This window comes from Ceratotherium simum, chromosome 23 (assembly GCF_057802395.1).
Source record: "Ceratotherium simum simum isolate JZ-2026a chromosome 23, ASM5780239v1, whole genome shotgun sequence".
Lineage (NCBI taxonomy): Eukaryota > Metazoa > Chordata > Mammalia > Perissodactyla > Rhinocerotidae > Ceratotherium > Ceratotherium simum.
The window spans coordinates 35,903,457-35,917,834 of NC_141922.1; the positions used below are offsets into that span (position 1 = coordinate 35,903,457).

Here is a 14,378-nt window from a genome sequence, read left to right on the forward strand (position 1 = left end):
ACATGAAAATAAGCCCTCTAGCTACCAGTAGAGCCCTGAATCCCACCCTTTGTAGCACCGTTCCTCCTCACTCATGGTTCCTGACTAACTCTTGGCTTCTGCCTACTAATTACTTCCTACTGCAAATGGAGGAGGAACAAGAAGTGTTATTTGCTAAACAGCTGTATGGCCAGCTAACTCCTAGTACATGTCTGTACAAAGTTCAAATAAAACATCACAGAGCTAATGCCATAATTGTGATCTCTTCTCAATCCTTTCCAAAACCTTCCTTTTTAAATCACTTCCTGAGACTTTCCCCTAGTTAGTGATTCCTCTCAACCTTTCTTAGTTTCTCACTATGTCACCTCAAGGTCTGACCAGGTTCCATTTCTTAAAATAAAGACTTTGATCTGAGCAAAACAAAAAATTCTACCTAGACTGAAAGCCGACTTTCACACTGAAAAATGTGGCAATACTCAGCATAAACTTCTGGCTTTATCAGAATTCTAGGCTTCAATATTTTAACAGAAAATTAATCATTAATGATTAGAGGAGACAAATACACTCCACTTGTTCACAGCAACATGCCCTTTCTAGTAAGTCTCACATAGGATAAGAGATATGCACACCATTTGTCTTTACCATTAAGTCAGTTCATAAGGTTAAAAAAAAAAAAAAAGCCGAACAAATACAGTTGTTACACAGGCAAATTTGAAATATATGGTCGCTAGGTTATCACTAATAATTAATTATGATTTTAGAAGTGGCCATCAGCTCTTCTGACACAGGTGTCACCAAAATAGAGAAGCAAATGATCTTGTTTCTCCCTCAGAGAGGTAGGAATAAATATCTGTCTGTTTCTTTTGTTTTTTTTAAATAGTAACATCATCATCTTAAATTTGGGTAGTGCCTTTTAAAAATATTCACATATATTATCACCTTTCACACTCACAACAAACCTATGAAGTACACCGAAAGACAATCTCTTTTTAAAAATAAAGCAACAGGGGCCGGCCCTGTGGCTTAGTGGTTAAGTGTGTGTGCTCCGCTACTGGCGGCCCGGGTTCAGATCCCAGGCGCGCACCAAAGCACTGCTTGTCAGGCCATGCTGATGCTGCGTCCCACGTACAGTAACTAGCAGGATCTGCAACTATGACATACAACTATCTACTGGGGCTTTGGGGAGAAAAAGGTGAAAAAAAAAAAGGCGGGGGAGGACTGGCAATAGATGTTAGCTCAGGGCTGGTCTTCCTCAGCAAAAAGAGGAGGATTGGCATGGATGTTAGCTCAGGGCTGATATTCCTCAGACACACAAAAAAAATTCATAAAATAAAGAAGGAAAGAAACAAACAAGTATAGAGAAAGTGTGACTTGTATAAGGTCAAAAGCACGTGCAAAAGCACACGGGCAGGAAATATAGTTCCAGCTTAGCTCCACACCAAGCAGGACATACAATATTCCCACAAAGCGCTTGTGTTTGTAGCCTAGTGTCACCTTGGCCTGGCCCTGCAAAACTGGCTTGCCGCTTCATGCCATATCTCACTTTGACAACCAAGGGGAACAGAGGGAACGGAGATGGAGGATGGAGTGAGGAAGATATAGTAGAGATAGATACTCTAGACTAGGGATCAGCAAACTTTTCCTGTAAAGGCCAGAGAGTACGTATTTTAGACTTTGTGGGCCATATGGTCTCTATAGCGTTTACTCAACTCTGCAGTTGTATTGCCAAGGCAGCTACAAATAATATGTAAGCAAAAGGCCGTGGCTGTGTTCTAGTAAAACTTTACTTATAAAATAAAACAGGCAGTGGGCTCACAGACCATTGTTTGCCACCCCCGGCTCTAGAGCTGTAGCCTCCCCTGAGAAGTGTTCATGCAGGAATGTGCTGGGGCAGGGTGTCTCTGACTGACTTCTCAGCAGCACAAGGCCAACCTCCAGGTTGCACTGGAGGACCTCATGTTCCAACACATCACACGATTTCTGTATTTTTATACCCTGCTACTTTGACTTGGCCTTTCTTCTCTCCTTTTACCAGCTTAGGTCTCTGAGAACGTAAAACTTGAATAGCAGGATTTTCTTTTATACCACCTAACATGATACTCTCATGATAACTTCTAAAATCAGCTTATACATGCAGCAAAATCTCCCGTTCTTTCTGCAAGAAAAGGCACCTCTGCTGAGTCTTCTGAACAATGAGTTCACCTATTGTTATGTATTCGGAAAAAGCTCTGGGAAAGATCTGCAGTTCAAGGGCTAGCTTAGCCTTCGGGGCAGCCTCCTTTCCTAAGTTCAGACCTGAATAAACGATAAGTAGTGGTCAATCTCCAACTCTCCCTTAGACTTGGAAGAAACAGGAACCACAATTCAGAGTTCTGAGCAAAGAAAAATATAACTGTAACTAATTATCATGAGGTACAATATAATCAAGCAGATTATTAAAAAGCATCAGTGCCCTTGTCACTTACAAATAATTAGAGAAAACAGTGCTCAATGATCCTTCTGACCTCCAGGAGAGTTAACATTTTCCTAAAGATACAATTATGTCATCTGTGGAACATGAGTGTTGAAGGCATGAGTAAAACTCAAGTTGCACAGTACAGTATTTGCTTCAATTCTACCCCCACGAGCACATGCACACACCCTCCTCTGACACTGCTTAACTCTGGTATCTGGGACTAAACTGTGGGCAAATATGTCAAGATTTGACCAAAGGTATCAGAACTCAGATAGAATCTAAAAATTGACCAAATGCCAGAACACCATTAAAACTCAGAAAATTCTTATATCACATTCAAAAGTTTCCTAAACAGAACTGAAATTATTAAATAATAAGGAAACAAGCAGAAAATATTTCAAAAAGGAACATTACCTCAATTGGGTTAAATTTAACACTACTTATACTGTCAAATCCCCAGGTCATTGAACATATAGGATTGGTTCTTTGTTCATCCCAAATATCTACTTGCTGTCCACATGTGGCAAAAACAGCTTCTTTCCAGTGATGATCAATTCCTGTATACACTGTCTTTAAAAGCAAAGAGGTTGTTATAGATGGGTCTTCTCGTTAATACTTCAAATCTACATAATAACATTTCAAATATATTTATCTCCACTCTCATTTTTTTTCTGAGAAAATCTCTGTTCACGAAGAAACTTCTTTGAAGCCCTTACTTAAAGGAGAAAACAGTACCATAAGGAGTGATGTTTCTTATCATACATTCTGGGAATAAAGAAAAATGGTAACGTGGGATGTATTTAATTAAGTCTGAATACATATCATTGAAGTAATTTTTAAATCATCATTGGGTATTGAAGGATCTTGGAACCAACTAATGAAATGCAAAGGCAATTTCTAAAAAACATCCTTCCACATTTAACACATGAAGTACTGATTCCCAGGACAGAAACATAGATACCAACAACTGGATTAAAATTTAGAGGGAGAAATAAAATTGGTGAGAGTGGCTGCTAATATTGTTAAAAGAAATATAATCTCATAAATTTGGCATTATTCACTTAAAATATGTGATTAATCCATTCAAGTCCAGAATATAGTCTGCCTTTGGACCATATGGGAAAAAAATGTTTGCAAAGCAAATTAAAGGGAAATATTTAGCCAATACTTTAAGCTTTTAAGAACTCTTAGCAGCATCTGCAGGTTTCTACTATTTTCTATTCATAAGGGCAAGTCCTATAAACTTTTCCACAGTAAGAATTAATCCCCAATAACACAGAGATAGGGGTAAGGCTAAATATTTCAACAATCTTTTGGAACACCTAGAGAAAAGACATTTTACAAGAATGAAACCAATTTTGTTTTAGGAATTACTAATTTTTTACCACCTGCAAACTATTTCTATCTCATACTCATACCCCACCCTCCATGTCCCTTTAAGAACATTTAGAACTTCTGAAACCTAAAAAGTAGAACCTAAATATATACTAAAATACTGAAATGACAAAGTGCTTTGGAAAATGCATATATTTAAAGATTAAATCTAATTTTTGAATTTTGCTTAATATTAAAATGTAAGCATTATAAAACCTGGGTAGGCCAAATGTTCTGAATTATACTTAAACTATAACTAAACCACATCATCTGATTTGCAGAATAATGTTGTAAGAAATGTATATGAGAGTTATAAAAAGCATCATATTATTACATTTCTTCATTTCCTAAAGGATTCTTTCAAGTAAGAAATTCTGAGCTTTGTGTGAGATCTATGACGATATAAATCAGACAGAAGCTGATGCACTGTTTTTTCTGATGTTTTACCTTACAGACTTCTTCCCATGGTCTTGCTATATAGGAAATGTTTCATTGCATCCTTTAGCTAAAGACAGAAATCAAACACTACTACCATGAACACCAAAGAACTGTTCAAATTCTTTAGCTGCAAAAGACCTTAATTGCATTAAGTATTGCTTAAATTAGGTCAATAATTACAGCCTAAAGTCTTTGATTTCTTATTTTCATCTTTTTTGGAAATAAAAATTATAAAATAATTTTAAGTAAAAGAGAAGAATTTTAATAGACAAAGTATGTGTCAATTTATTTTTCTACCTTTCCTAATATTGTATGCAATGGTTCTTCTTCTTCTCCAAAGCCTGGTCCATCCATTTTCCACTGCTTCACAGTTTTGTCATCACCAACCTAGAAATATTTATGATGATGATGATAATGAACAACAGTTATAAATTATAAACTTGCCAACATATACAAATAATAAACATCTTCAGTTTTAAAAATAACACATACTGTACTCTTTCAGTATATTTATTGACGCATTTATATCTTACGTTGTTATAGTTAAGGTTTGTGACAAATACATACAGTACATAAAATTAAAAATAAAATACTATGAGTAGAGCAAAAGAAAAATAAAGAGTAGGACTAAAGTTAGGTCATAAATACAGCAAAAAATACATATTGCAATAAGGATGGCATTTCAAATTAGGGAGAAAAATGGGTTGCAATACAATGGTATTGTAATATCAGGTTAGTCATTTAAAAAGTTGAACCAATCTGACACCTGACATAAAAATAAAATTCCAGATAATGTTAAATGTAAAAAATGAAATAAAAAACATGAAAATATTAGAGAAGGCATTTTTATAATCTTGGCATGGATAAAGTCCTTCTTCGCATGACAAAACTCCAGAAACTATCAAATTGGTGGTTTTCAAACTGTGAACTACAGACCTCTGAAGGACCCTGAGAACTTCAGGGCACCACGAGGTCAAAACTATTTTCATAGACATCATCTGCCTTTTCACTGTGCTGACAGCTGCACAGATGGTAAAAAAGCAATGGAGGGTAGAACTGGTGGCATCTTAGCCCAAATCAAGGCGAGGCAATAAACTATGGTCATTCAGACTTGGGTATGTGGCAGATATGTTCAAAATACTGGGTGAAATAAGTTGCAAAATAGAATACATAATATAACCCGGTTTGGAGTTAAAAACATAAAATAATCATGTATGTGATGCTGAACAACTATAGACATACCAAACCGCTGGTTTTAACCGAAAGTAGAATTACAGGGTACATTAATTTTCTGTTTTTTTGTAGATTTCTATATTATATACAATCCACATCCACATTTTAAATAAAAATATTAACAAAGATATGTATTTATCTATGGGAGGAGTGTAAATTTAGCTCCCTTGTTGCAGAAAATTAAAAAAGAGAAGCCTTTCCTGCAAAACAATCCACAGTGGCCATGATATTAAAACAGATAAGTGATTAGGAGAGAAATTTTGGTACTAGGGTCAGACAGGAATTTCTTTTGTTGAAGATGCTAATAAACAGAACCCTTAACAACATCTTTATGATAGACAAAAAGTATTAAATAGGGCTTTATCTTATTAATAACTCTGAATCTGAGCTACTGGTATCATACCAAACTCAATTCTGGAAACAATTCTACTGGGAGCCAGGAAGATGTAATCTAGGTACTGAGGTCTTGGCTGATCTGGCTTGACTCAATGAAATATGTTAGCATTTTTGGAAGACAGGATAAACTGTCATTGAGCATGCCCTCTGTGAAGACTCTTTCAATCAAGCTTCTGATAAATAACGTCTGCAAGCTCAAGACTGAACTTCCCTGTAAATGACTAAGCTGCTCTACACAGTCTATTGAGTATAAGCCTTACTAGACCATCAATCCTGAGAAAGGTTCAACATTTTGTAGAAATGAAGAGCCAAACAAGAATATGTGCCTGGCTAGACTCTCTCTCTCCTTTAGGCTGAGTAAGCTGAAGAAGAACCTGAATGGACCACAAATTGGGATATCATAGATACTAAGAAATTTAGGTAATAAAGGTTTATCTTTTGCAACATTGTGTACTAAACATTTTTTAAAACATTAAGTGATGAAATTATGCCAGCAAGTAGTTTTCACATGTGTCTTATCTTTACCCAAGCAAACATTACTTAAAACTATCTGAAGAAAATGAGAAATGAATAGTGAGCAAGAAACATTTTCAGCCTTCATTCACTATAAGCAGTAAAAAAAAAAAAAAAAAACAATAGAAAATCCTCTGGTTGGGCTATAACCAGAAGCAGCAGCAACGGGAAGAAGTTTAGCTGCAGTCTGCTCCCACTTCCCACCCAACACCTTCCACAACATACAGTACAGAGTCACGAAGCCTGTCTGAGTCACGAAGCCTGTCTGAGCCCCTAGTGAAAAGCAACTAAAGACTATGCAAAGTAGCCTACTTTGGTTTTTGACAGCAAATAGGTTTTTCCTTACACCAAAATCAAATCTTTTAACATTAACATCTATTCCTAATGCTCCTATAGGGAACAACAACAAAGTCTATTTCCTCTTTCACATGACAATCTTTCAAATATTTAAAGGTGGCTATCAGGTTTCCCAAAAGTCACCCCTTCCCTTCCTTATTCTCTTGCAATCTGGCTCTCGCACCCAGCATGCTACTCAACCTGTTCTTTAAAAGAATCCCCAGTAGCTCTTCCAGCTCTCTAGCTACTCTCTGAGTTTTCCCAATTCCTAGAGTGGAGGCATTCCCCAAGGCTATTTCCCTGACATCTCTGTATTTCTACATTTTCCCCTCACTTCCCCCCACTGATGCCATACCATGACTTCAATCATTATTCTGTATTGATGATGCCAAGTTTAGCTCTGACTTCCCTCCTGAGCTCCAGACCCGCATCTGTAAAGGTCTGACAGACGTCTTCACTCCAATAGCCCAGTGGCAGACCCGCTGATCACACCAAATCCTTTCCATTTCCACTCTCCTCTAAACTTGCTGATACTCCTGACTTCCTCATTTCTGTAACAGAACCACCATCTTCCTAGGCACTCCTCAGTTGTCAAGCCTGTCAAACCTCCAAAATGCTTCCAAACCTAACAACTACTTTCCACTGTTTTCACTCCCCAGTGTTGACTCTTATTATTGCTTACCCAGATTACCCAGCCTCCAAACCGATCCAAACCTCCAAACTTACTCTTGTCAAATTAATCATCTCAAAGCCCAGACTAGATTCCGTCATTCCCCCGTTAAAAAACTTTCACTGAACTCGAACAGATATTTGTACACCAATGTTCATAGCAGCATTATTCACAAAAGTCAAAACATAGAAAACAACCCAAAAGTCCATTGATGGATGAATGGATAAACAAAATGTGGTATATATATACAATGGAATATTATTATTCAGCCTTAAAAAGGAAAGAAATTCTGACACAAGCTACAATGTGGATGAACTTTGAGGATATTACGCTAAGCGAAATAAGTCACACACAAAAGGGCAAATATTTAATGATTCCACTTCTATGGGGTACCTAGAATGTCAAAATACATAGAGACAGAAAATAGGACAGTGGTTACCAGGGGCTAGGGGCTAGGGGGAACAGGGAGTTATTGTACAATGGATAGTTTCCGTTTTGGAAGATGAAAAAGTTCTGGAGATAGACAGTAGTAATGGTTGCATAATGATGTGAATGTACTTAATGCCACTGAAATGTACATTTAAAAATGGTTAGAATGGTAAATTTTATGTTATGTATATTTTACCACACACACACAGCTCCTTAAATGATTTAATACTATCTGAAAAAGGAAGCACAAATTATTCATCCTTAGCACTGACAATCCTCCAGAGCAGGGCAAACTATCTTTCTAGCCTCATTTTTCATTAATCCTACTTCTCAGTGTTCTATAAATATCAGTTCAATAATATGTTAAGAAATTTTTATAAAAAATAAAAAAGTATGGGAAAAGCTGGATTACATAAAGAAAACTAGGACTTTTCAAGGTTTTAGTAAGTTATTTTGCATTGTGAAACTCCAAAAGGGCCTTGGAACAAATAAATGAACTCAGAAGATATTCAACTAGATCAGTCTTATACATGTTGAAAAGAGTTAATGATTTAATTGCATTATACTTACAGTAAAAAAAGAAGTCCCACAAAAGCGAGTACATATTCCTCGTACAAAACCCTCATGGGCTTGTACTGCACGGATACATTTTCGTTTAGTCAAGTTCCAAATTCTAACCTATGATAAAGCATACCAGGAAATTTCAGTGAACTGTAAATATAAAATATTCAGGCACAGGTGTACTACATTCCAAGAAAAATAAATTCAACACTCAAAAAGCTACGAATCACTCTACCAGACAGCTAAAAACAAAATGCTCTGGATCAAAATAATGCAATGCATATGGATAAGTATATCAACAAGTAGAAAATTCAATCTGTTAAATACTCCACTGATTCTAGTATAAAGTGTTTCAAAGCTTTCTTTCCTTGCTGGAGTAGGAAATAAATGTTGAATCATCAATAACATTCTCTGTGGAAAAAACTCGCACTTAAATATCTTTATTGTAAACATCATTTATTATTTACTGTCAAATTGAGCCTTAAGTTACTACTGTTTTAATTTCTTAGGTTTAGATAAGAAACTAATGAATTACTAATTCAAACAGAATTTAGTTTTGAGAATTAAAAGAAAATAAGATACAGAAAAATGAAATCAAACCAATTAAAACCCAGAGCAACTAAAACTAAAGGAAGAACATCTGTAATATACAACTATTTTTAGTTTAAAATATCAACGTTTAGAGTGACACTTGCCTCGCCATCACATGCCCCGGAAAGGACAGTAGCCAGGCTCTTGGGATGCTTTGCCAAGCAATTGACTCCATCTCGGTGACCATCCAGAGACGCAAGGAATGGCTTTGCAAATACCCGTTCCAGTTTGGTAGCATTTAAAGCTCTCATGTATTCTCGTGGGACCTCAAAAGGATGTAAGGTAGGATCATAGTTTCTTGGAACTGAAATAAGAATGACTCCTCTTAATAAAACAATTCACATTTAATATTTTCTGTGGTCTTCCTCAGCTAATCATTCAATAATCCTTTATAAGACACTGTTCTATTCCTAATACTGTGAAGAATACAAAAGTAGAAGACCTTTTGTCCAGAAACCTTTCTAAAGTTACCAGAAAACCATGGAATGCATACATCTTGCAAAATAATGAGACTCTATATACACACACAACTTTTCGTTTTCTGTGTCCTACTACACTCTTCAACTGGGTTGTAAGCTTTCATGGGCAGGGCTTCCACTACATTCTTCATTTGTACTCCTCCTGCCTAGCACAGCGCCTGGCACAAAACAAGGGCACCATAAATGTTTGCCCGACTGAACCCGAAGTTCCCCGTGGGGCAGGGAACACTATTAATCTCCAGTGATAACAATACTGCACTGATAGGCACACAGTGTGGTGATTACCATTACAGCTATTATTTATTGAGCACTTTCCATGTTTGTTTACTTAAAAAACACAGAGTTTACCATGTGCTGGGCACTCTTCCAAATATATTAACTCATTTAATCTCCACAGCACTCTATGGGTTAAGTTCTATTACTATCTCCCACTTTACAGATTGGGAAACTGAGGCACAGAGAAGTAATTTGCCTATGAAGTGACAGATTCAAACCAAGGCAGTCTGGCTCCAGAACCCATGTTCTTAACTATTATGCTATGCTGCCAAACATGTTGTCTCAGTTAACAATTACACTTAGGATATAATTCTAAGCCCACATGTCTAAAAAACCCTCAATGTCTAAAAGTAAACGCATCTTCTTACCCCATGACTTCATCCTGTTGTCTCTTCTTTCTCACTCCCTGTCAACGGCACTATATCCCACATTCAATCAAGCTCAAATGTCAGTCATTCTTACGTATTCCATCCTCCACATTCCCCAATGCCAAAACTTAAAGTCCTGCTTCCACTATCTTTGAAATAGTTCTTATTCATTCTTTCCCTTCTTTTCCTACCTCTAGTAACTTAGTTTTGGCCTTTATTACTTTATATTTGGACTACTGTAATATCATCCTTACTCTATTTGGTGGCAGTTTACACTATTTTCAGATTAATCATCTTAAAACAGCTTTTTACATGTCACTCCCATGCTCAAAAACTTCCAAAGCCTCCCTATAGTGGTAGTCTTCAAACTCCTTTGATTGTGTGCCCCATTAGTAACAGAGTTTTTGAGCAGGTCTCTCCTCCTCAACATATGTATACTTATTTAGTGACAGCACATTATTAAAGATGCTTGTTTAAAAAAAATCTCAATTTAACAGTATGACAGAGCGACTCAAAGGTTTGAACTTTAGTTTATTTCAATGTTTGGTTTTAATCACTACCATAGTTGAAAAGATACAGGCAGAACTCGCTTTGCACAGTACCGTGTCACTGGGACCACAGGCATACTGGAACCAATTCCTTGTTTTGCACGGTTTTGTGGTAACAGCTGTGACTTCAGTCACTGTGAACCTGTCAAAGAGCGGGACTGGTTCAGTTAACAGCGTACTATGCAAAGTGAGGACTGCCGGTACAAGCAGATCCAAAGAGAAGACATCCATAGTTGGCTATGTTTATTTACTATATTTAATTTTCAGTCCTATCTACCAGTTTTGCAAAGGTTATTTCTGAAGTATGTCTGGAAAATTTCCATCTACTCTGATGTCAATAACCGTTCCTACAACTATTCAGCATTTTAATAATTTTAACAGTTAAAAAAAAAAACAAGGGGGCTGGACTGGTGGCATAGCAGTTAAGTTTGTGCACTCGGCTTCAGCGGCCCGGGGTTTGCAGGTTGGGATCCTGGGCACGGACCTTATCAAGCCATGCTGTGGCAGGCATCCCATATATAAAGCAGAGGAAGACGGGCACGGATGTTAGCCCATGGCCAATCTTCCTCAGCAAAAAGAGGACTGGCAACAGATGTTAGCTCAGGGCTAATCTTCCTCACCAAAAAAACCCAAAAAAACAACAACGTAGATCATTCTTTTTACCAATTTTTTCATGTTGGCAAAAATGAATTCTTATACATGACACTTCCATCATTTTCAGTACAAAATTTTTTAAATGATGGAAACATTTCCAAATATACATTTTCAAAATGATCATAGCACAAGATTTTTTGAAAATTAATCACTAAAATGGACCTTAAAGTTGCAGGTTATGTATTTTTTATTTTCAAAATAAAAACTGCTACCCAGTCTTCACAGCCACAAAAAGTTTAGCTAATTTTAAAAATGCTTAATTCATGGTCATGCTCCACAGCTCTTCTAAGAACTTTACAAGGATATTACCTCTGCAGGAAAAAAGATTTTCATGGTCCCTCTCCAACACTTTACAAATTATTATAAAGATTCTATGATTTAAAATAACAGAATCCCCCAATAAATGTAAACTGTGATATGCTACAATATTCTGAAGGCAGAAGCAGGCACACCTTTGTCAACCCTCCAGTCTTTTCTTGGGATACCTGAAGTACCACATAAAGCATGTGATTACGTATTTAACATAGAGCCGAAACAAGGATGTCAGTGTCAGTGTAAGTTTTATTAAAGTAAACATTATTTTTTTAATATAAGAAATATAAATTGAAGTTTTAATTGTTTTTCGCCACTCTGCAATGGGTAGCCTAGTACCTCCATTTTAGAGACCTCTGACCAATGCAATGAAGTTCAAGCTCCTTTCTGGTCTTCCACAATCTGGTCTCAACCTACCTCTTCAGCTCCAAGTAGTACTTGCTGAAACTCAGCTACAGCCAAACTGGTTTATTCACTGTCACCTAAAACTGCCTAGCACTTTCCCGCTCTTGAATCCTTGCAGAAGCCATTTCTTCCAATAAGAACATACACCAACATTCATCCTAACCTATCTGAAACCCATGAATCCTTTAAAAATATTCAGCTTAAATCTCATGTCTTCTATCAAGTTTTTCAAATCACCACAACCACGCCTCCCTCTAAATTCATACACTCAGTCAACAATAAACATTCAATAAATATATATGGAACACCTGCAATACGTCACAAGGCTACGAGGATACCACAGCTAACAAACTGATGGCATGTACTTATGTAGGCTGTTCTCACAGATCTGTATGTTAACGACCTACGTCAGAATTGCCAAGGGAGTTTTAAAAATACAGTTTCCCTGATGCCTACCCTGGGTTTATGAATCAGAATACTCAAATAAATATTTGAATACTGCACAAAATTTACAAGGAAATAAAACCTAAACAAGAATGAAAAAACAAAGGAAGACAACAAATGTCTTTTTAATTTTATGATTTAAAGAGTTCCACTACTTCTATTGTTCCATTTTGCTATCCATTAACCTTTCCTCAGAAAGATAAAGAATAGGAAGATGTTATAGAAAATAAGACCCTTAACAAGATCAGATGACTAATAACCTTCTAACATTGGGATTCTATGACCAGCCAGTCACTCACTCATTCCCTCATATAGACATTTATAAAGCAACTACTATGTGCCAGGTGCTGTCTAAACACAGCGGATATAGAAAGAAATATGATTCTACTCCTCTCCGCAGGCTGTCTGATGGAAAAGACTGATAATCAAAATAATAACCATGAGACAATGTGATAAACACTCTGATATCAGTACAAAAACACGTGATAAAAACATAGAGGAGGGGTGCTTAAATGAGGGGGGGTATCCGCAGGAGATAAGTATGGAAAGGTTATTGTTCAGAGAAAGCTTCCCAGAGGAAGGAGAGAAATTGGGTAAGGGTGAGCGCCACAGGATGCCTGAAAGAAAATGCCTGAAATGCACTCAGATTCGCGAGAGTAAATGTGAGCTACTTGCGGGAAAAGTAGTGACTGGTGAAACCAGAGAGGAAGATGGGACCAGGTTCAAGGAGTAGGGATGATGTCAAGTCCAAGTGACACAACCTAATTTATATGTTAGAAACGTTACTGTCTTGTTACTTAACCTGTAAACATCTTTTGAGTAGAGGCCATATATTTACTTCTTAGCTATGCTCACATATATGTTGATAACTACTACTCAATCAAAACAGCGAAATATTGTTCCAGCCTCGTTCGTCTTCTATCACTTACTCAAACTGACGACATGGCCCTTCTTTTATGCCTTAAGTCATACTTGCCTTAAGGCCTTTGAACTTGTTATACCCTTCACTTAGAATACTCTGTTCATATATGGTTGGTCCCTTGTCATTCAGATATCATAAACTATAATTCATAAGCAGTCAGCATGTTAATGGCGGAACAGACCAGTAACGGATAAATAAAACTCAATTTCATTTTATCCATTCCCAATTCCAACAGCTGTTGATAAGAGAAAACTGATGGCTTTAAGTTTCATCTTTGTCTCTTTCCACATCCCGAAATACGTAATTTTAAGTAGTAAAGTGGCCGGAAGTTAGAGCAGCAGGAAGGCTTCAAGAAGCCTATTTAACTGTTAAATCCTTCAATCCACGAGTTTGGCTCATTCAAGTTCCACTTCTCAATAATGGAACCCAAGAACAATCAGAAAGCAGCACCTGGAAGGAGGGAGGCGGAAGCGTTCGCCATAGAGCCAACTTTCCCACGTACCACTAGAGAAAGTTCTTAGAAAAAGGACTTGAAGACAAGTCTGCTACCGAGTCGCGCAACGGCCTTATTCACACAAAGTCAGCCCTGGCGAAAAGAACGAGCCTGGAGAGCCAGCCTCCCCCCAGCTTTACTCGGTGGAAGCTGAGGCCAGACCCAAGGCTGGAGGCCTCCCTACTAACTAGTCTCACCTCGCTGTAAATCCAACTTGGTTTCGCGGACGTAGTTGTCCGGGTTCCGGCTCAGCATCTTTACTTTCATCTTTGCTGCTGGTTCTCCCCGACTCCACCAGCCTCGCCCTCAGCGTTCGGGTTACCTCCGCCTCCTCGGGCACATGCCACATCCGCTTCTTCTAGACTACTTCCTGTCACGTGACTTCCCCGGAGTGGAAACCCGTCGATCCAGTTGGACCCTGCGGCGCTTCGTAGTTTTGCGCAGGTTGGCCGGGGGCGGTTCTCCAGCGGTGCTTTCTCATCGGCGTCCCTCCGCCCGAGCG

At 37.6% G+C, this 14,378-nt stretch overlaps 1 protein-coding gene across 2 annotated transcripts in view; it reads right to left on the minus strand.

Annotated features, from left to right (window-relative positions):
• The window catches only part of DCAF13 (DDB1 and CUL4 associated factor 13), a 30,846-nt gene extending 16,606 nt beyond the window's left edge, over window positions 1-14,240 (minus strand). The window contains exons 1-6 of one of the 2 annotated variants that reach the window (XM_087447562.1): window positions 14,074-14,196; window positions 10,701-10,788; window positions 9,080-9,279; window positions 8,394-8,501; window positions 4,544-4,633; window positions 2,849-3,004 (exon numbers count right to left, since the gene is read on the minus strand). In XM_087447562.1, the coding sequence (XP_087303688.1) occupies window positions 2,849-3,004; window positions 4,544-4,633; window positions 8,394-8,501; window positions 9,080-9,226 (501 nt within the window). In that variant the 5' untranslated portion in view covers window positions 9,227-9,279; window positions 10,701-10,788; window positions 14,074-14,196. Of the gene's footprint in view, window positions 1-2,848; window positions 3,005-4,543; window positions 4,634-8,393; window positions 8,502-9,079; window positions 9,280-10,700; window positions 10,789-14,073 lie in introns of both variants that reach the window. The other variant, XM_004431239.3, reaches the window with a different exon arrangement.
• Between the last annotated feature and the right edge of the window lie 138 nt (window positions 14,241-14,378).